The sequence below is a fragment of the Pseudorasbora parva genome, chromosome 2, assembly GCF_024679245.1.
Source record: "Pseudorasbora parva isolate DD20220531a chromosome 2, ASM2467924v1, whole genome shotgun sequence".
Classification (NCBI taxonomy): Eukaryota; Metazoa; Chordata; class Actinopteri; order Cypriniformes; family Gobionidae; genus Pseudorasbora; species Pseudorasbora parva.
The window spans coordinates 50111041-50134994 of NC_090173.1; the positions used below are offsets into that span (position 1 = coordinate 50111041).

Below are 23954 nucleotides of genomic sequence, written 5' to 3' on the forward strand. Positions count from 1 at the left end.
AACATGTGATCTGGTCAAAGGCTGCATTTACTATTCAATAAAACCGGTAATTGTTGAGAATTAAAATAATCTAAATATGGTTTTATTATCAGTTATTGAGGTATATCCTGTGTGCACAGAAAACCTCCTTGATGTCAATGAGTAGGAAAAACACTTTTAACTTCTTAATCCGCACCGGATCGTGGGCGGGGCGTCTGACGCAAGTGGGCGTGTCTCTACTTATAATTACTTTTGTTTTATACAAACTGTTCAATCAACTATCACAAACTATGCATCATTTGAAAGCTAAAACACTCAAGATTCATGTTCTGAACTCGTTTTTGCAATAAATACACCAGAGAGGAAAGGGTTAAATTAAATGCTAAAGCAGTGGCTATTTAAACATTAGCATAATGAACGCGGTACTCATCTTTCATCTCCTGACGTTCAGATCAGATCGGACGAATCCACGAAACAACAGCATACATGTCTGTGTAAGAGTCCACTCTTCAAAATGCATCCCACTTTTAATCCAAAACAACGAAAAATAAGGGGAAAAAACTAAAAATCCTCCGTTGTTTGCATAAGCGTTTTGTGTTAAGAGTAATCAATCATGTCCATTTTCAATGAAATAGCGATTGTAAGCCTTATTTTGACAATCTCCCCTGTACTGTGGACTGTTCCGGTCATATTAAACCCTCCCAGGTCTCTCTCCTTCAATCAAAAGCTGACTAGGACACATAAATAGAAAGGGAGCGCGTCACTGGGTGATACATCTGTCAGTCAAACTCGCCGGTCCTTTGTTGGATAAGCCAGTCAATGCCTAGCCAATGCATAGCCAGCATAGATTTGATTGATGGATGTAGTAACGAATCAAAAGACAATATTTTGCGTAGTTTCTGTAAGAGATGTCGTAAGAAGCATTGGTGAATACCTCATGCTTACTTAGCTGTTACTTAGCGTCGTCTCCACAGTTTTCATTCATCGTATCCAGCGCCTGCCAGTGTAAGCACACATACTTACACACAACGCGCAGACTAAATAAGAGACTGTTTTTATCAACTAAATGAGTTTTTTTTACACTTGTAAATTCTGTAAATAGTTGTTTTAGTTATCAGGGACTGCAAATGCATTATAATTAGCAGTTTATTGCAGATTTATTTGAATAAAAACTACTCTTTACTATTACACAAATGTTCTAATATAATTGGACTTTATTGAAAGGAAGCCCAGTCTTTTTTGACATAAAAGCTTACAGAAGCTACATTTTTGAGATAATCGTCCTCAAATTTTAATCAAAGCATGATCAGACATTCAGTTTTATAGTTAGGTTATTTTCAGGGCATAAAAATTAAAATCTAATATTTTTTTCCATAAGGGAATAATAAAAAAATAAAAACGTGAGTCACTTACATGCATATTTCCCCTTGTTTTAATCTGTCCCTATACTATTTGAGTTATTATGACTTTTGGGTAACATAATTTAAAGTGTCTAGTTTAAAATAAGACCACATTTATGGATATAGACCATAGGGTTTAAGAGCTGCAGACATTTTTATTTGGGGTATGTCATTTTTTTATTTATTTCTCAGCACAGGGCGAGGGTTAAGAGGTTAAATTAATTTAAATTCAATTTACATTTTGTCAAACGGGGCAATTTAGATTGTTTAAGTAGGTAGTAGTGTTGTCAAAAATATTGATATTTTGATATGTATAAACTAGGACTGTCAAATAAATCCGTTAATAACGCGTTAACGCAAATTAATTTTAACGGCACTCAATTTATTAACGCAGCGTGCATTTTCTATTTGATCTGTGGCATTGCCCGTAGTTGGAAAAAGTGAGAGCAGTCAGATGCAAAGGATGCAGCAGCAAACATCAACAGGGAAAGAAAAGGGTTGACATTAACATTAATATTCTAAACCAAAAGTGTAGTTATTGCCTACATAAGCTACCATATTTTCTGTTTAACTTTTATTAGACTCCAGAAAGAAAAGTGCGTTTTCTCACTGAGCACATTCTCTGAGCGCGATGCACTGCAGCTCACTCTCGCTCATGTCTGAGGTAAATCATTAACACCATCACGGCTTACAGTACACCTGTTTTATTGAACTAAATACATTACAATCGGCTAAAGCGAATGCACAGGTTACTTTTCCTAAACAAGCGCGCTCCCGAGTCCGTGTTCTTCACACTGTCCACGTGAATCGCGGCCCACGAGCAAAATACCGGCAGTTTAACAGGGAATGCGGATCTCTTAAAGGGGCCGCACTATATTCCTCCTCGTGTAATATGGACCTCCTCCAGGTATGGTGTGGTTCTGGTGCGCTCACTGGTACACATTACCAATTTTTCATACGAACTGTGCCCTGCTCTGAAATAAACTGCCAGTGTAAAAACTCCCTTTATATTCTTAAAATGAGAGAAATCACTACTTACTGTTAATTTTTAAGTTTAGGCTTAAGAGACATGAACAATTTCTTAGATAAACATCTATGACCTTCATGCTGTATTGATTATTATTGAATAAGTTTGGTTTCACTAATAATAAATGTACATTTGCATAAAGCATGCATATTTGTCCATACTCATGTTGATTAGAGTATTAAAAACGTAATTTAAATGTAATTTAAGATACATTTACAATTGCTAAAAATGTGCGATTAAATTGCGATTAATCGTGAGTTAACTCATGACAATCATGCGATTAATCGTGAATAAATATTTTAGCCGATTGACAGCCCTAGTATAAACACTGAAATATCTGAAACTGTTCCAATACTCATTTTCTACAGTATTGATACACTAATGCTAGCTGCTCGTTTTTGGGTTTTTTTTTTTTTGTTTGTTTTTTTTCAACAGCGAATTGACATACACCCACCTTCTCTCACTCACTCATCTTATTCACTCTGGTTGAATAGTGTTTGCATTGTGCATAATTTTACTCATTCTGTCCGGTTTCGCACTCACACCACTGATCTATCCGCTTGTTAAGTCGTGATGTAAGGAACGCCGTTTCTGTGTCCTAGCCTCAACTCGTTTCACTTGAGAATGCCATCGACGGCCGTTTATGAGCGCTATTTTTTCATATTAAACATCAAACGTTTAAAAAAGTTAAACATTTTTAATACTTACAGTCTACACAACAGTCTCTATGGTCACAGTGTTACAGATGTTAATATTTTAACGATTTATACATAATGAATCACTGTCTGGCCTTCTGGAATTTTGGTATGGAGGAAAAAGTTATAATTAAACCTTTTTGCAGTATTACACCACACTGTGTGTGTATATTAGCACCGTTTGTAGTTTTTCTTTTGGTATAAGATAGAGCGCTTGGACACGGAAGCGCTGCCGCGTGACGTCAGACTTAACAACCGGATACAAGTGCCACTCTCATAAGGCCTCTTGAAAAGCTTGCGAGTACCAAATTGACTTCTTTTTTGTGGCTTATTGCGCTTAAAGGGTGAAATGCATTAAAAATGCCAAGTTTTCTGGTAAACAGTCAGTTTTGGAATGTTAACAGTTGAGAAAGACAGCACATGTTGTGTAACAGTATAATAGGTCCATGCACAGCCTTTTAAAGTGACAGCAGCCTAATAAACCTGCTGTCTGTTAATGAAACAACAAACGCTCTTGTTTTGTAACTTTAATTATTAGCATTATTAAGATTTAACATAATATTAACTAAAATAATTAGAATTTAATTTATTCATTTTAAATAATGATCAAAACAAATTAGATGTTTCATATTTTTTTTCTTGTAAACGTTCTTAATATATTATTTAGAGAAAAAGCTGAACCTGAGCTGTTTACCTGATCTTTTTGTTAGTAACTTGCATTGTAGATAACTTTCAAAATGACACAATTAGTTTTTACTTATAAGTTCTTTTAATCGCCCACCCCTGTACTAGTGTATTGTAGCTTGGAGGTTGGGTCATTTTAAAGCAGGGGTGGGCATTTTCAGTCCTGGAGGGCCACTGTCCTGCAGAGTTGAGCTCAATCCAAATCAAACTCACCTGCCTGTAGCCTTCTAGAAATTAGATTTAGGGTTGGAGCACTGCAGGACTGGAATTGCCCACCCCTGTTTTAAAGTATCGTCCCTAGCACCTCTCAGAGTGAATTATACGGTCTTGATGTGCTGAATGTTGTCTTCTCTCTCTGTCAGTGTACTATGAGGGTCTTCAGGACAAACTGGCGCAGGTGCGTGACGCGCGGGCGGCACTGAACGCTCTGAGAGAGGAGCACCGGGAGAAGCTGCGACGGGCTGCTGAGGAGGCAGAGAGACAGAGACAAATCCAGCTCGCCCAAAAACTGGAGATCATGAGGCAGAAGAAACAGGCAAGTTGCTTTTCTTTTTACCGCTGAATCACGTGATGAGGGAAAACTGACTGTGATTGGTTACTGCAGGAGTATCTGGAGATGCAAAGGCAGCTGGCGATTCAGCGCCTGCAGGAGCAGGAGAAGGAGAGGCAGATGCGCCTGGAGCAGCAGAAACACACCATTCAGATGAGAGCACAGATGCCTGCCTTCTCTCTGCCTTACACACAGGTGCGCACTGCTACATGCACACTTTTGAGCATTTTTGACATTTAATATCTCTTTCATCGCCAGCTTTTTTTAAAGTGTCCAGCCAGCAGCAGCGTTTTTAATAATTTTCTCAAAAATATAATAGCCCCCAGAGAATATTTTGTTTTATGAATATCGGAGCATGCAATGTATCAAAAGAAATAGAGCCTCTGCTTAAATTTAAAAAAAAAAAAAAAAAAGCTTTACTCTAGCTTCATGCATTGTTTTTTTTTATCAACACTTGAATGTGGGTAAGTTTCATAAGAAAGCAAAATTTTGAGCAAAAAGCTGAGAAAATCACGTTTTTGTCAAAGACTACATCCAGTTTAGATTCAGAGCGATGGAGTCCATCAACACTCCTAATGCTATAGCTCATCCTGGGTCAACAGTAACATTAGATAGTTTTGTTTAATATTTTTATGTTGAAGATTACGTTATTTTACATATGTATCTGCTTACATACGAAATTGCTTGTTTCTGCGTCATCTTCACCTGTGTTTTGATCAGGAGATTTTTAACTCAATCAGAAGATGCATAATAGCGCCATCTAGCGCACAACAGGGAAAACATGGAAACCTGGAAAATTCTGTTTTGCGAGGAAAGGGTTATTAGATACATTTTGTCATTGGTGGTTGAAGCTTTTCCCTCTTTTTCCATCTCTCTTTTAAAGGCCATGAACTGCATTGGTTTATTGTTGCGTTTCCTTTGGTGCACTTTGTTGTTGTTGTTTTTTCATCATTTAAAAATAAAAGGCATTTTTCCTACCTTAATTTTCGCCCTCTGATTTCAACTCTCTGTTTGAAGGGGCGTGTCTGCTGTGAGATCAGGCATTTAGCAGTGGGAAGTTCGGATCATTTTACTGACTCGGATCTTTGAGTCTCGTTCAGCAAAATGAACAAATCTTTTTTCGAGTCATTTCGTTCATTTCACCAAAATGACATGTTAAATAGCCCAACACATCTAGTACTTATGAAAATGTTGATTACATTTTAAAACTACATACAAATAAACTATAGGGTACTGCAACCAAAGCCAAATTATAAGAAACTGAAATGTTTAATTAATTGATTAGTTGTTGGGTCAGGCTATTGCAGTTTCACTGTTAGTTCACCTCACCTCCTGATCCAAAACATTCTTTCTCTTGCAACTTCATATTTATCACGTTTGTTTTCCGCCTCTCGTGTCTTCGAGCTCCTCGAGACGTTAGCTGTCGACTCGTCTGTGTCTGACTCTGAACAGATCTGGGGGCTGGGCCGCCCGGGCCGTACGTGACACAGGTCCGCAAACAAAAATGATTAGTTCTTACAAGTCTTTCGGGTTTGAGTCTTTCGTTCTTCCTGTTAGTCCCATAGAGTCCATGCTGTCAATAACGGAAACAGAAAAGATTAGTTCTTTTGATCGAGTCTCGGGTTTGAGTCGTTCGTTCTTTTGTCACGTGACTTGTCACCGTATAGAACACAAGTTCACAACCTTTTTAGTAAAAAGCACGTAGTTATTTATTTTATTTTTTATATTATTCTCAGTTAATATCAGACATATACAAATATGGGAAATATATTGACTATTCAAGTCTAACATCACAAATTCAATTAGACTAATTTTGAATCAACTGTGTGTGTGTGTATATATTAGGGATGTCAATTTTCACAAATTCCCATGATCGATCGTCGTTTAAATTAACGATCAATTAATCGATTAATCGTTAACCATAATACTAAAATATGCGTGCACAGCAGTGGCTTATAGCCGACAGCATGACAGGATGTGCAAATGCTGCTCAAAACGCCATGTTCACCAAATGAATGAGAGGGATTTTTTATCTAAACAAAGGGCTATGGGACTGTAAAATGAGTCTATGTTATTTATAATTTAATTAAATGACTTATTTAATAACCAAATATAACATGTAATACAACACGAACGCCGCCTCAGATCTGTTATTCAGAATTTGTGGACGCACTAGCAAGAGCAACGTGCTGAAACGCCACCTAAACCCAATTAATTCAAAACGATTTATTAAAATATTGTTTTCATTAATGTTATGTAATGTGACAGTCCCAGTCATAGTTATTATTAGTCGTGCGTTGCTGTTTGAACAGCGCGAGCTGAAGCGGATGCGCTGAATCAACACTGGTAAGTTACACTGAAGCTCTTTGCTAGCGCATTATTTAACTCAACAAAAAGCTTCCTATATGAGATTAATCAGATTTATATAAAGTTAACAAAATATTACAAATTATATATCTTCACAAAATGATGCGAATGCACAAGTGAACTTAAATTGAGTTGCTGATATTCATATTCAGAATGGGAGACGCGCTCTAGGAACAACGCTCTGAACACGGCACCTAAACCCAATGACTTTACAACCATTTATTAAAACAGTGTTCTCATTTCTGTTATATAATATGACAGTCCCAATCATCGTTATTATGCATTGCTCATATGCGCTAAAGCCGAAGCACTGAATGAAAACCGGTTGCCATACGTTACACTGAAGCCATTTGCTAGTGCGTTTTATTTCGCTGAAAGAAACTCATCCTATATGATTGATCACATACATAACGTTACAAAATAAATGTAATATTACAAATTACTTCAGCACAATCTGATGATAATGCACAAGTGAACTTTAACCAAGTTACATGCGCGAGTCAGAGTGCGTGACCGAGAACCATGTTGTGCACGCGCTCCTCCTGGATCAACGCAATGAAACACACGGCAAATAAACCCAAATACTTAACGATCACAATGTTTTATTACAATAGTGTTCTCATTAATGCTGTGTAATAGCCTATGATAGTCCCACTCATAGTCATTATTAGCTGTGCATTGCTGTTGGAGCTGCACGCTGAAGCTGATCACGCCACGCTTTTACTACCGCTCGCCTCTAACATTAATTATTAACCAAATGCATCCTTATGAGATAAATCAGCTATAGATAGGCCTGCACAAAATAAACACAATATTACAACTTACATTTGTACAAAACAAAAGGCTGTGAATGCACATGCAAACTTGCAGTCATGATGAAGGTGTGACTCCAGCTGTAAAATGGTCCCTAGTAGAACTCGGGCACGCTCGCTTCATTTTTCCTCCCGTTTCGCGTTTGAGCCGCACGCACGCGCATGACCCTGCTTAATCGATGATCGATAAGTCTTATCGATCAAATGTCTTATCGACAATTAATCGATCATCGATTAATCGTTGACATCCCTAGTGTATATATATATATATATATAATATATATATATATATATAAATATATGTGTATATATATATATATATATATATATATATATATATATATATATATATATATATATAAATATATGTGTATATATATATATATATATATATATATATATATATACACACACACACACACACACACACACACACACACACACACACACACACACACACACACACACACACACACACACACACACACACACACACACACACACACACACACACACACACACACACACACACACACAAGAACGAAAGACTCAAACTCGAGACTCAAAAGAACTAATCTTTTCTGTTTCCGTTACTGACAGCATAGACTCTATGGGACTAACAGGAAGAACGAAAGACTCAAACCCGAGACTCAAAAGAACTAATCATTCGGAGATTCAGAGCTGATTCAGAGGCCATATGTTGCGTAATGCGCATGCGCGGTCAACACAAAATGAACGAATCACTATCTGAGACAACTCGGTAGTCCCGAGTCATAATAAAGATTCGTTCAAAATGAACGAATCGTTCATGAACGACACATCACTACAGGCATTACAATTAACACTGTTACTTGTATGCTGTGGCATTACTGTCAAATCAATATTGTAAAACTATGTTTGCAAAGCTTGCGCCGATACTGCGACTAATTTACCAAAGAATCCCCAGTGAAATTATGTACCGCATACATGCTCAATAATGCTCAACTGAGACATTCACATTGTTGAAAATAAGTAAACACATTCCTAGCATTAGGATACGGTTATGGTATTTGTACTCTATCCTGTTTTGCTCTTCTCTCCTCGTCGTCTCGGTAACATGCCAATGGGCGGGGCCAAAGTTGCAATTATGAAGTAGGCGTTGATCTTCTTCTGCAAAGGCCGTTTATCACCAGATTCCATGTGTTGTTCGCTGGGCTTGGTTACTATAAAAGCTGTTTTTGGACTAGCAAAAAAGTTTTCAGTTATGAACCTCTAATGTCAAAAGCTCAAGAAAAATAAGATTTCTCAGTTCATGATCCTTTAAAATCACTTATGGTGCATGTGGAGCGCCAGTGGGCATGTAATGAATTTCAAATTAGTGGCAATTCAGGGGTAGAAATTGCTTGAATGGTGGGTTCATTATAATTCTTAATCAACAACACAACAGTACAATTATACGCTCGCTTACATAGGCGCTTTAAAATAAATCTGTGATTATGTAATTGCTTTGTCATTCTCTCTGATTTTATCAATTAGTTGTTGCATCTTCGTTTTTATACTGTTCTGTTTGCAGATGCAGTCGCTTCCCCCTAACGTGGCCGGAGGGGTGGTGTATCCCCCCACTGGCCCTCCCAGTTATCCAGGCACGTTCAGTCCTGCTGGTTCAGTGGAGGGGTCGCCCATGCATGGGGTCTACATGAACCAGCCCGGACAGAATACTGCTGGTGGCCCGTACCAGGCCATGCCTCCAGGTCACCCAAACATCCTCTACCTCTACCTTTTTTTTAACGATTAAACTAGATACATTTAAAAAAAAATTGTATTTAATAAAAGATTCTTTGCCCACTGTTTTTTAGATCCCAACATGGTGAACGCTTACATGTATCAGCCTGCAGGCACCAGCGGGCAGCCAGCCGCCCCTGGACAAGCCCCGCCCACAACCACCCCCGCCTACACTAACTACCAGCCCACACCCTCACAGGGCTACCAGGTCGGGACATCCCTTCCAGAATCAAAACATATAATTTGCATTTTTACATTTACCTAAAAAGATCATATTCTTTTACTGCAAGTACTAGGGCTGGGTTAAAAAAAATGATTTAATCAATTCCCATTTCATAACTAATATCGATTCTTGAATCTTTTATTCTGTTGTTTTCAGTTGATGTGTGAGGAAAAACTCCTCACCAAATCACTAAACATTATTTGTAGCACACACCCCATCCAATAAATCCCAGTATGTTGTGTGGTTTGTTACTTTTGATATGAAACAGGGTCATGGTTTTCAATTAATGTACATTTTATTAAGAAATTCAAACCAGAACTGCTTTTTTAGTGACACGTGAGCTGATCATCTCTTCTGCTTTTTTACTTACCAGTGTTCATTTTGACAGCCATTGGTTGGAAAAGTTGTTCTTTTAACAGAAAAGCTCTTAATTGTGGGATTGAAGTTCTTGATATCAAATTGTGAAATTTGTTTCTATACCCAGCCCTAGCAAATACTATTATTTCCTTTAAGAAGTGCACGTCTACTTTGTGTAGAATGAAGGCTGAATGTTGGCATGAATGTCTACATGTTGTTTCTCTAGAATGTGGTGTCCCAAGCCCAGAGTTTACCCCCTATGTCCCAGGCTGCCCCCACCAATGGTATCGCCTACATGGGCTACCAGCCGTACAACATGCAGGTATGATTTACTATTTCAGAGCACATTGCTGGCTTGCATTAAACCTGTGTGTTTCAGAACTGATGTCCTTCACTAGAACCATATGGGATGTAAATTTTGATTGCCGTTGCATTCTGCTGCAGAATATGATGAGCGCTCTTCCAGGACAAGACCCCAACATGCCTCCCCAACAGCCCTACATGCCTGGGCAGCAGCCCATGTACCAGCAGGTCAGATGTTTTATGGATACACACTTCATTGTAAAATAGCATGCTTCTATATATACAGATGCATTTTGAAATATCGTAAATAAATTATTAAACCTGTTTTTCAAGCAGATCTTCAAATCAAAGTTTGTAATGTTGTGATTTCACCTCATTGATGGTTGGCTTGGTTCATATAACAACAGTTTTTAAAGGATCACTCCACTTTTTTTGAAAATGGGCTAATTTTCCATCTTCCCTCAAGTTAAACAGTCAAGTTTTACCATTTTTGAATCCATTCAGCCTATCTAGGTCTGGCAGTAGCACTTTTTGCATAGCTTAGCATAATTAAATGAATCGGATTAGACCGTTAGCATCTCGCTCAAACATGACCAAAGAGTTTCCGTATTTTTCCTGTTTAAAACTTGAAACTCTTTTGTAGGTACATTGTGTACTAAGACAGATGGACATTGTGATTTTCTAAACCGATATGGCTAGGAACTATATCTCTCATTCCTGCGTAATAATCAAGAAACTTTGCTGCCGTACCATGGGTGTAGCGGCGCAATGATATCACACAGCGCCTGAAATTAGGCTAACTTCCGTCAACATGACCAACGACAACCTGCTATACTTGGCTTGCACAAAGAGCATGCTAGGGAATATCATAGCACCGCTGCAACCATGGTTAAGGCAGCAAAGTTCCTTGATTATTACACAAGAATGAGAGAGTGGTTCCTTGCCATATTGGTCTAGAAAATCACTTTTTCATTTTCTGTTGCATTTAGTACACGATGTAACTACAGAAGAGTCAAGTTATTAATAGGAAATTTATGGAAACCTTTTGGTCATGTTTGAGCGAGATGCTAACATTCTAATCAGAATAAGCAATGCGAAAAGTGCTACCACCAGACCCAGAGTTTGGCTGAATGGATTCGAAAACGGTAAAACTTGACTGTTTAACTCGAGCGGAGTTAGAAAATGAGCCCATTTTCAAAAAATGTGGTCTGTTCCTTTAAAATCCATATTGGAAAAATGGATGGAAAAAGTACTTCTAGAACCAAGGGTGCTGAAAAGTGTGTGGGCACTACTTTATTCTAAATCAAGTTGTTTGTGGATGTTTTTGAACAGATGGCTCCCCCTGGTGGTCCGCAGCAGCAGTCACAACAGCAGCACCCGCAGGCTCCTCCGGGCAGTGCGGAGGCTCAGCTCATTTCATTTGACTGATCGCACATCATATGCCTTTCCCCCCCACCCCCCAGGTCCAGCACACTACAGTCAACCCTGCCGTTTCTGGGTTCATTATCCTCCACTTGCTCTCGCTTCACAATGCTCCACAAGAAGTGTACAAATATAGTAAAAGCATCTGGCTGTCCAAGTCCCCTTCCCTGTTTCTTTAAACGAAGGAGAGGCTACAGATGGAGCTGGTGAGGAACCTTTGTCTCTCAACTGGATGAATCTCACAACTCAATGTCTGGTTCATACTTTCCCCCCTTAGAGAAAACTAAGCCCTTTTTTTAGACCTTTCTCATTTTAATGATAATTAAAATTGCCTTCTCACCCCATACTCGGCAAAAGTAGTTCTACACAATGGTTCAAAAGTTGAAATTATGATGCTAAAAAGTTATATGCCACTTTAATTTGACTTGTCAAGTTTGACTTAGTATCTCATAATTTCTCTCGCATCTCAAGAGTTGATGTTATGAAGGTCATCGTTGAGTTAAAAATTTATAATTGACTAATTGAATTGGACTTTTTATGTAAATTTTGACTGACTGAGTGTCTCAATTCAATGTTTTGATAGTCATAATTGAGTTAAAATGTTCAAATTAAAATAAAACATTTTAATGATGACGTCTAATTTGACAGTATCTCATCATTTCTTTATCGCATCTCAAAAGTGGATGTTATGATGGTCATAATTTAGTTAAGTTAGCTAAATTAATTTGACTTTTTACATCATAATTGCGTCTCATAATTATGACTTGAGTATCTCATAATTATGACTTGAGTATCTCATAATTTTAATTTTGAAATGAGTTTCCATAAATATGACCAGGACATGAGCTCGAGAGATTCACCCTATTGCTAACTCTAGATCTTTTCAGATGCAGCCTTTCCTTATAAAACCGAGCTTAAGGGAAGATAGTCATTCGTACTATAGAGAAACAAACACCATATGATTTAAAAAGACAACATAACCATCCTGTGTCTCATATTTTCTTAAAATGTGTTTGCATGAGTGAATATGTAACAGCCATTTTTTTCTTGCTGGCTTTAGCAGAGGTCACTGAGGCACCGTTTGCTCTAAAAAGATCATGTGACAACCATCGTTTGCGATTCTAGAAGTATTTCAGAAGCTCTGCGTTTAGGATCAGTGTCGTGGAATCCTCGCTAATGATTTATGCGGTAGATGGTGCACACATTGGCTTCTGTCGTATAATTAACAGCCAATAAGATGTGAACGTTCCTGCCATTCACATATCACCAATCTATTCGAAGTTAACAGGCTGGTGTTTCCAAGTAATGCACGCAAGACGTCACATACGTTCGTCTTTGCTCTAAGTGGCATAGCCAGGGGTTCAGAACCAGACGAATCGATCGATCTCAAAGCCGCAGTTTCAGGACCAATTAATTGCAGTGTAAAATTGAGCGTCAACGGCAGACAAAGGAAGTCTATTTTTTAACAGTGGTTGCGGATGATTTTGAAGAGAGATGGACAGCTTTTGGATGATTTGAACAGTGCATGCGACACACACATACACACAACCGGTGACTTCTGTAACCCCTTTAATATCATCTTTGTTCCATACTGATCTGCCTCATATTAAAAAAAGTAATTTTAAAAATCATATTTAATAAATATCTTGTTCTTTTATTGGTCATGCATTAGTGGAAATGTTTCTTTTCTTGTCTCTGAAAGTATGTGCACAATAAAACAATGTAAATCTGTGCCGTTTGTGTGTTTGAAGTGACTGACTAATAGAAGGTGAATGGCTGATGGCTGTTTTGATGGCCCTGGGAAATGGATCCATGTTCTCTGAATGAATGGATTCCTTACAGTCTTCTGAAGATGAGGCTTTTGTTGCTCTCCGGCATCTCGATCTGTTGAATAATGAACAGGTTATTAGTTAATTCTGTTTTTAAGGTTTTTCAGTCGACAGAAATTAGTGAATCGCATGAAACCTGTTCCTGGTCTTGTTACTAATATCATCACGAGAAATTATGTTTTGCTTAAAGGAAATGAAATTACCTGTATTTAAGACCATTAAGATTTGATGTGTTGCAACATTTTCATAATTTAGCCATTAAAAGCCCTAAATCCTGTTACAAAAACAATAATAATCATGGATTCCTATTACTGCAGTGTGAATTCAACGGTGAAGTGATTCTGAATTTGTATATTATTGTAGTATTATATTGCAATGTGAATAATAAAAGAAAATTCTCACTGAGAATTACAAAATAAACAGTCAAATGCATCATGATAATGAACATGATTGGGGAAAATGTGCTTAATTCGCCCTTCGCTAAGCCCTGCCCTCCTACTGTTGCGATACCTGTCAAGCTTTCGCACCTGGCACGTCTATTACATGTATGCGCAAAATGGTCTTCATATCAAAATAGGCATAATTTTCTTTTCGAATAAATTTTTTTTTTTTCTTGGTTGTGCAAGACTGAAAAAACTAGTATATGCCGAAATGTCTGAATGAAGAACAAGGACTCTCTGAGAAAATCAAGGAAATTAACATCTGAACTGTCCCTCACACACCAATGGAGACGCAAGTCTCACCTCACTATCAGCTAATCTACATCTTTCCCTATTGACTCACTCTCCCCCAATTCATTCCATCTCTCATGCTGAGACTGAAAATGCATCCAGAATCTCTATATTACAATGTCAATCCACACGATAGAGTATCATATGTGTTTGATATCGTTTGAAATGTCTCAGTGCGACTGTTACAAATATCTTAACCCCCACAGAAGTTAACCAAAAGATAATCAATGTTTTAAGAGTTTAGAGATATCTTTCCTTGGTGTATGGTGGGTGTGGCTTTCAACCATTTGGCCTTTGCATCAATACAAGTCTTGATCAATGCAAAGTCCCATTGTGAGCTTGTGTTTACATTTGAAAGAGTTTGTGCATTTGTTTCTGGGTATTTAAGGAAATGTTGCAAAGAGCTCAAGGCTTGACACTTTAAACCGGTCAGCCCGTAATGCTGGATGTCTCAAGATAGCCAGCATTATGTAATTTTCAGAAGTCAGGTATACATTTCATTCTTTACTTCAGAGTATTTGATGTTATATATGGATTACATTTGAATTGATTATGTAATTGGCTTTATACATTTACCTGACTGTTAAATAAATTGTTACACTTTTGATTGATTCTGACTTGCTCTGGAATTATTCAGGTTGGGTATAATTTCAACAAAGGGTTAAACGGAATAATTAAATGTGTAGTTAAACTATTAAAAAAGAATGACCAAATAACCAAATGGCATTCTAACCCAAATTCTAAATTATCATTAAATGGAGTCAGATAACGAGGAATTGGAATAAAACCCCCTTTTCCCCGCTGAAAAGACGAACGCGCAGCGACCTTCACCCGCCGATCGTTTGCCTCCTTTGGGACGATTTGGGCGGCCTTACAGTTGTACTCGAATAGGTTCAAATGCATCAATGTTCAAAATCAAAAGCCATTTTTCACATACTGTACATTATTCTCTATTCCCAGTCTTTCTGAAACATGCAGATTTCTACAAAGCCCCACCTCCTGAAAAGTGCAGAGTGTCTGGCCACACACCGGGTCTCAGCGTGTTGTGATTGGCTAAAAAAGGGTGTTTCACATGCTTTAGGTTACCATAATCGTGCGCTTTTGGCCATTGTAAACACGTACGGTTGATTATGTGGTCAGGTTTTCGGATTCTGAAAATTTTGGTGATCAATCAGATTGAAACGACCAACATGGCGATGACATTACAATTCTCTGATGCGCGGGTGCTATTATGCTAATGTGACCCATTGTGACGTAGATATTTACGGAAGTAATCTCGGGACTTGGATCAAAGTATATAATTTAGACATGTCTAGACCAGTGTTGTCTGTTCCCTTTGTGGCCTTTGTTTGCTCTTTGCAGATCTTATACATACACAAACAGACATACATTTATAACGCACTAAAGGAAAACATTAAAAATCATTATATGTCCTCTTTAAGGCTTCAAAAATGAAACTGAGCATCCCTCACCATGCGCTCCATTCTCATCCCATTACTGAAGGCCAGCTGTCTGAGCACATCGATGTCTGGAAGACCCCACTCCGGATTCCTAATGACAGCAAAAATGAAACTCGTGTCTATATATATATATATATATATATATATATATATATATATATATATATATATATATGATCTTGAAATGAGAGGGAAAAGTATGAAAACCCACATTTGGCGTAATGTCTGGTCCAGTTGTTCATTGCAGGTGGGAGTGATGGTGCCATTGATAGCGTACGGCTGAGAGACATGCATTATGAAGGTTATCATGTTTATACTGAGATTTGTCTTGTGTTAAAAGTTTTGGATGACATAGTGGTGATGATGGGAGATTCTAAGCTGTTCAAAGCTTCGAATCAATTGAACCAATTGCTTCATAAAATGATTCAGTGTTTTAAAGTGTTCGAAACGCCACAAGCTTGCGGCCTCTGCTGGTCAGAACAGTGAAAATACAACAAAAACTCATTTTACAAGCCCACTGCAAATGTTATATTTAAAGTAAAATCAATCAAATGTAATTACTAATCATCTTATAAGATTAAATATCAAGTGTCTGTATTAATGTGTTATTTTATTAATTTTCAGGGCTTGTTATGTTTGTTCCATGGATGGCTCAGATAGGCCAATAAGAGACTATTTAAAGGTATTATTCTTTTATACTAATGTCTCGAACGTCAACAAATTTTAAAAACTGACGAGAGATCAGGTGTAATTGTTCGCCGCAAGATTCATGGGTTCACAGATCATCGCTGTCAATCATTACTGAAATCATGTGACCTTCGATGTTTGAGACATAGACACAATAAATGATTTATTATATCTATAGTTTGATACACACTCTTAACTACTGATTGAAAAAAGAAAAGAAAAAAAAGATTCGTAAAGGTTTTGCAGCTTCCCAGCTAACAATTTTAGGTTATAAGAACGTTTCCCTAACGTTCCCATTAAGTTCTAAAAACGTTTTTGAATGTTCTAGGAACGTTGAAATGTCTAGTTTGTGGAACGTTGTGTTAACGTTCTCATTAGGTTCTAAGAACGTTAAATAACGTGGTGGGTGTGGAGTATGATCAAATAAAATATTCCTGTTTTCTCCTTTAATGTACTTGCTTTTGTTTATTGACATCTTATTCTTTCTTAAAAAAAAGCTCAAACCAATTTTTTAATTTACTTTTATATTTATATTACATTTATAAATTAATACATAATTTTGTTTACTAGATTTTTCTTCTGATTGTAAAAAAAATTAATATATACACGAAAATAGCATTTAAGTGTCATTAAGTTGTCTCTGGATATACAAATTATGTATCTGAAGTTTGAGAAAAAAGCTGTATGACTAATTTGTAATGACTAATACTTGTTTTAATGTAGTAACGTTTTTAAAACGTTCCACTAACAATGTAAGAATAACGTTTCATAGCTAACGTTTTTAGAACGTTTCTCAATAGCAAATAACGTTGGCACAACGTTCTAATAACGTTACTGCGAGAACGTTTTTTTGATAACTGAGAGAACTTTCAGAGAACGTTAGCCAATGTTCTGACTGGGTTCATGAAGCAATGTTTAGAAATCGCCCATCATTAGAAATGAGATTAACTCACTCACTCCGTAAGTCATTAGAAGTCCATTCTGTTTCAGAATCTGCCCAGATCCTTTAAACACACCCTGTGGATACAATATTACAATAAATGTAATTTTATATTATGTTTTAGATAGCCAATAGCAAACCACAACCATCCAATCAACTCCCCATGGGCAAAATCAAGCCCCGCCCTACATTTGCTCTTATTGGAGAAGCTGTTTCACTCACAGCAAGCTAGAAAAGACAAGATGACTTTATACCATATACTGTAGGCCTACATTGAATACACTTCTGTTCAAAAGTTTTTGAAAAGAATTAATTTCCTCAATGATGCATTACATTGATTTGAATTTCTGTTCTCTTGAACTTTCTATTAATCAAAGAATCCTGAAACCACTCGTGACTTAAGCAGCACAACTGTTTTCCACATTGATAATAAAAAGAATGATCCATTAATGATCAATTATTTCTGGAGGATCGTGCGAAACTGACTGAAAATCCAGCTTTGCATCACAGACGTATATTTTATAATATATTAAAGGGGTGGTTGCATGCGATGTCACTTTTTAACTTTAGTTAGTGTGTAATGTTGCTGCTTGAGCATAAACAGTATCTGCAAAGTTACAGCGCTGAAAGGTCAATGCAAACGGAGATATTGTCTGGAGATAAGTTATTGCAGTTTATTGCTTACAAAAATGGCCGGTTTGGACTACAACAAGCTTCTTCCCGGGTTGGTGACATCATAAACCCTTGCTATTAACATAAACACTGCCCCCGCGAACACAACAAAGTGGACGAGGTCACGTCGCAGTCATTACGAAGAGAGAGCTGTTGCAGTAGGCTAGTGTGCTACAGACATGCGTCTGACCAATCTAAGACCATTGCGCTTTTCGGAGGGATGGGCTTCATAGAAGCAGGAAGCAAAAGAGCCGTTCAACAGACGGACAGCAGAGACAGAGGTGAGGAATAAAGGTAAAATATAAGAAAAATACGAGGTTTTAAAAAAAGAAAAAAGTATTAAGACATGTTATACTGCACCCCATAAACACAACCAAGCCTAGAAAAAAACACAGAACCACCCCTTTAAAATAGAAATGAGATGCTCACTTATGCATCTGAGACTTTTTCTATATATATAAGCAGATCAGTGTGTGTAGGTGTCTTACCTCTGCAGTGCTGAAGGGGCTGTATTGAAGCAGGTTGATTGCTATGATAATGTCACAGGAGCTTCGTGGCAGTCCTGCCCATTTCTCCCAGGGTTCACTGGCATCCAGATGCACCGGCTCCAGCACCGTTTTTGCCTTAGTGGCCCCAATATAAGCTCTGATACTGCAGCACAGTTACGTTACGCTACAAATCCAGATCACTCCATAATACACTCTTAAAAAGGAACGTTCCAAAACTGGGTTTTCAAAGTGATGCTATTAGGGTTGGGTACCAAACTCTGTACTTTTAAAGGTGCTGTATGTAAGAATGACAGCTAGTGGGTGAAATGTGTACTGCAGTCCAATTTCAAAATATTGTTTGCCCCGCTCTAGATGTCATAATTTTTAGTTCTGCAAAAAACATTCCAATAAAAACAGCCTCTAAAAGACCCCCCCCACACACACACACACACACTAACACACTATAAAGCACCTTTTTTTAAGAGTGTATATGGCTCAAAGTAATGACATTTATAATACAGTAACAAGAACAACAGCTGGTGTACCTGTTTCGTGATTCCTCCTTGATGTCTGACGGCTGCCATGTGACAAAGGGCATTTCCTGAGCGAAGTGCACCACATGCTGGCCGGTACCAGATCCTAACTCAAGGCCAAACAGCTCACGATGAGACTGATCCTCCAGTATCTCCCACAGTACCGAAAGCAAGCTGTCCTGACTCCGCTCGGCCGCCGGCGAGAGCAGCATGATCTGCAACAGAAAGCAACATACTTTTGCCAGATTTTTAAAAAAATGTTTACTGTATGTAAGTGGTCGATCAAGGCCATTGAGGTTGTGGCGGTAATTAAAGTCGCCATGACATCAAAACGGATATTGGATGTTTGTTTTTTGCAGTTTTTATTATAAATGATTTGCATGCACACCATTAAAAATAAAAATCATGTGTCCTCGTAATCAAAATCACTCCCGCTCCCTCTTGCACCTCATCTTTTCTCTTCTCTGATGAGAAGGTATCCTGTCCACCAATAGCAAACCACAACCATCCAATCAGTTTCCCAGCAACAAAATCAAGCCCCACCCAACCTTTATTCTTTCGAGAAGCCGTTTCACTTGGATATACAGCTCTGGAAAAAAATTAAGAGACCACTGCATTTTTTCTTCTTAACTCAGCATCTCTACAAGTATGGAAGCTATTCCATTCCAGTGTATCACAGGCACACCTCGTTCTACTGAATGAGGTGCTGATCAGGTGATCTCCAGAACAAATCTTATTTAATAAGGAAAAGTATAACAAAATACTTCTGTGGTCATCAATGTCTATTCACCATGCCAAAAAAGGTGAAAAGGAAACATTTGAGTGAGGAAAAGAAGGGTTCAATTCTGGCTTTACTGGCAGAGGGATATAGTGAGCGTCAGGTTGCTTTCATCCTTAAAATTTCAAAGATGGAGGTTCATAAGAACAAGGTCAAGCAGCAGACATTGGGGACAACAAAGCAGACCGGCAGAGGGCGACTCTCCACTGACAGGAAGGACTGCTAACTCAACAACCGTAGGATGACATCAAGTGACCAAAAAGAATGGCAAAAGGCAGCTGGGGTAAAGTGCCTGGCGAGGACGGTTCGAAACAGGCTTCTGGGGCAGGGCTGAAGTCGTGCAAAGCTAGAAAAAAGCCCTTCATCAATGAGAGGCAAAGAAGAGCCAGGCTGAGGTTTGAAAAAGATCATAAGGGTTGAACTGTAGAGGACTGGAGTAAGGTCATCTTCTCTGATGAGTCCCATTATTAGCTTTGTCCAATGGTTAGACCTGGTCGTCTAATGGTTAGACGGAGGCCTGGAGAGGCCTACAAGCCAAAGTGTCTCGCACCCACTGTGAAATTTGGTGGAGGATCGGTGATGATCTGGGGGGGCTTCAGCAAGGGCTGGAATCGGGCAGATTTGTCTTTGTGAAGGACGCATGAATCAAACCACGTACAAGGTTGTCCTGGAAGAAAACTTGCTTCCTTCTGCTCTGACAATGTTCCCCAACTCTGAGGACTTGTTTTTCCAGCAGGACAATGCTCCATGCCACACAGCCAGGTCAATCAAGGTGTGGATGGAGCACCACCAGATCAAGACCCTGTCATGGCCAGCCCAATCTCCAGACCTGAACCCCATTGAAAACCTCTGGAATGTGATCAAGAGGAAGATGGATGGACAAAGCCATCAAACAAATCCGAGCTGCGTGATTTTTTGCACCAGGAGTGGCATAAAGTCACCCAACATCAATGTGAAATACTGGAGCATGCCAAGACGCATGAAAGTTGTGATTCAACATCAGGGTTATTCCACCAAATATCGATTTCTTATCTCTTCCTAAGTTTAAACATTAGTATTGTGTTGTTTAAAAATGAATATTAACTTATTTTCTTATTCAAGTTCTGATGACACTGCATCTTTTTTGTTGTTTTGACCAGTTGTTGTTTTCGGCAAATAAATGCTCTAAATTACAATATTTTTATTTGGAATTTGGGAAAGATGTTGTAGTGTTTATAGAATAAAACAAAAATGAGTTTTTCTTATAAACTGTTTACCCGTGTGCCTTGTAAACTTTAATCAAAATAACTTCCCTTCCTCCTACAGCGTCATCTCTTCTCTGATGATGTGTTTACTGGCATGAGGGCGGGGCAACCTGTCACTCACATGAGATCCACCAAAATCAAGCCCTGTCCTACATTTGTTCTTGTTCGAGAAGTCATTTCACTCACATAATGCATATACGTCACTATAAGGAAAAAAGACTATTGCAACTACCGTTTCATGCCAACTGTAAAGTAATGAAAAAAATATTACTCCTACTTCTAATAATAATATAGGATTACAGCATTAGCTTTAACTAATGACTTATCATATACGATTCCAACTGCTACAGTGAAATATTACAACGACGACAGTGCTTGCATTATGCTTACTTTTTGTAGTCAGTATTTTAAATGACCACACATTAAAGAGGTGTGCATTGTGCTACAAAATAAAAAACATAGACGAGGTGGATTACTCTGAGTGGGGACATTATACCTTTAGTTTATAACACATGGATAGATTTGCTTTATGTCAATACTGTGATAACATAATCTCACAAATAAAATGTTTTATAATTCATTAACGCATTTCTGCAAGTTACACACATACTTTGATATTCGTTATCTGTTGTTTTTTTATTCATCTATTCCATACTACAGCCACCCAGAACATGACATGCCAAAATATGGGCTAATTTCCATGAATTAAGAAACTGTTGGCCACTTTTAATTAAACCATTTCTTGGTAAAACTAAGAACTTTGTAGTTTATCATTTTAGAAACAGAATTGAGCGACACATGACAAATCTGTTGCTGATACTCACGCTGCATGCGCTGTTGTCCGGTCTTGCAGTGGAAGAGCTCAGGGATGAACGGCAGATGGATCAGGAGATTTCCCGGGTAAGAAGCTTCTGTCTGCTCCTCCCCTTAAGGGTACTTCAGCACTGGGAAGATTACTCTGTATTTGAACTAGGTCATTAGTAGAAATGTGAAATTATTTTTTAATTTGATGCTTTCTAGACTGAGAAAAGACAGAACATTTATTTTTGTCTCATGGGGATGAAAGACAACAATTCCCAGAATGCTTTGCTGCCCTACGAGGCCACTCCCAAAGCCACCGCTACTAAATCACTGGATCACTTTCACTTCCCCGACCGCGTTCATTTTCATAAAATCAGTTCAGTTAGAGAACAGATACTACAATTAAAAACTGAACGTGTCTGTTCAATATGTGATTTAGCCGCTGAGGGAGTGTCACACAGCTCAAACGCTGCAGGAGTCAAATTACATACATTAGTGATGAGCTGAATGAGCTCCTGATGAGAGGTGGGGTAAAAGCGGCACTCGCAGCATAGATTCACAGCGCGTGTTCAGTCTGGGGCGTTTTCAGTTCATGACTTTGGAAGATTAACTTTCATAGGAATTAATTTGAGAAGTTAAAACACTTACTTTGCTCCGCTGGCCGCACCGTTTGCCTGCAGCTGCGAGCTGAGCTGTGAGTGCGATCTTCATTCGAATATACTCCAGGGTTTCTACTGATACATATGCTAATCGCTGAAGTAATCCTCTTAAATTCTGCATAACCAAAAGACAAATGTTTCACCTCAAGATAATTATGACAATGAATTATACAGAGAGTGCAAATCACATTTATAGATGACCTTTAAATAGCCTAACCTTTTGTTTTAATCAGCTTCCATCAAATTTCATCATCAGTTAATACTTTGTTTTTATAGCTAATTCTAAAGGTAACCTGCTGTTTCTTAGAGTCTGACAAGGCTCATGGTCCATAAACATTTTATAAATATGTAATGTTTCACTGCTAGAGATTGCATATTCAAAACAAAGGCGCAGCTTGATGAAGCCTGGATTTCTTCAGCTTCTGATGCTTCCGCTTCTTCCACTTATGTGTGTGAGGGGGAACGCAGTTTTTCATATTAGACACATTTGTGTGTGTTGAAAGTTATCTTATAATGCTACTCTGTGCGTTCACTCAGCGGATAATATGAGACACTTGTTCACACTGCAGTGAGCGAGATCTATATTAATGGTACTCATGGTAAATCAAGAAAACAAGACTTAAATAATAAGACTAAATTCTTGTTTAGCTATAGAACAATGTAAGTTTTCTGTTGATGAATGTGTCCAAACAGTTGTTCACACTGTCTAATAAAACACATAATATATTAAAGCATCTTTAGTGTTTCCACGGTACAAAATAAAACCAGAAAGCGAGGGTAACGCGGGTATGATGTTATTAACAGGTGAAGCACAGACATTCCTGTTCTGATTAAAATAGCTGATTTCTCTGGATTTAAACATTCTTGAAAACATTAGGATAAAACAAAAGTCAACAAAATATAACATTGCTCTAGTGGTTTTTGGATATTTTAATTTGAAAATCTTACATGGTGTGCCTTTAATATATATATATATATATATATATATATATATATATATATATATATATATATATATATATATATATATATATATATATATATATATATATATATATATTTTTTTTTTTTTTTTTGTAATTTTATATTGATAATAATAACCCATGTATGTAGGTTTCTATTTCTGTGTATTTTTATTTTATATTTGTTGCCCATTGTTTACTTGACATTTATGTAAAGGGATAGTTCATTTGAAAGAAAGTTGGTTATCAAACAGAATCTGCTCCCCATTGCCTACCACAGTATTATTATTTTTTTCATACTATGGAACTTCCATACTGTACAAAAATACTATGGTAGTCAATGGAGAGCAGAATCTGTTTGATAACCAACTTTCTTTCGAATATATTTTGTGTTCAACACAAGAAGAGAGAACTCATATAGGTTAAGAACAACTAAGGTTGAGCAAATGATAACAGAATTATAATTTTTGCCTGAAGTTTCATTTTATGAAAAAGCTTGTGACGGTGGTTTAAATAAAGTTTGTACCTCCGTCGCAATGCTTTGTGGGTAGGTCAGGAAGCGTCGGTGGAGGACGCCATGTGCTTCTGCT

At 37.8% G+C, this 23954-nt stretch overlaps 2 protein-coding genes across 15 annotated transcripts in view; one reads left to right on the plus strand and one right to left on the minus strand.

Moving 5' to 3' along the window:
• hgs (hepatocyte growth factor-regulated tyrosine kinase substrate) overlaps window positions 1–13312 on the plus strand; it is a 31720-nt gene extending 18408 nt beyond the window's left edge. For all 11 annotated transcript variants that reach the window (XM_067423470.1, XM_067423483.1, XM_067423496.1 and 8 more), the window contains 7 exons: window positions 4148–4320; window positions 4390–4530; window positions 9067–9244; window positions 9350–9483; window positions 10082–10177; window positions 10300–10386; window positions 11491–13312. In XM_067423470.1, the coding sequence (XP_067279571.1) occupies window positions 4148–4320; window positions 4390–4530; window positions 9067–9244; window positions 9350–9483; window positions 10082–10177; window positions 10300–10386; window positions 11491–11586 (905 nt within the window). In that variant the 3' untranslated portion in view covers window positions 11587–13312. The remainder of the gene's footprint in view (window positions 1–4147; window positions 4321–4389; window positions 4531–9066; window positions 9245–9349; window positions 9484–10081; window positions 10178–10299; window positions 10387–11490) is intronic.
• On the minus strand, window positions 13235–23324 carry zgc:103625 (methyltransferase-like 26 B). 4 transcript variants are annotated; one of them, XM_067423599.1, is made up of 7 exons: window positions 22392–23322; window positions 21767–21886; window positions 18933–19135; window positions 18388–18550; window positions 17245–17304; window positions 15812–15879; window positions 13242–13464 (listed from the first exon to the last, which is right to left on the minus strand). In XM_067423599.1, exons 3-7 carry the CDS (start codon window positions 19130–19132, stop codon window positions 13242–13244), a joined length of 714 nt encoding a protein of 237 aa, XP_067279700.1. In that variant the 5' UTR covers window positions 19133–19135; window positions 21767–21886; window positions 22392–23322. The 4 variants fall into 4 exon arrangements, with proteins under 4 accessions (XP_067279715.1, XP_067279700.1, XP_067279707.1 ...); XM_067423606.1 differs by having other exon boundaries at window positions 21767–21911; XM_067423620.1 differs by adding an exon at window positions 15613–15691 and having other exon boundaries at window positions 13325–13464; window positions 21767–23322.
• Between the last annotated feature and the right edge of the window lie 630 nt (window positions 23325–23954).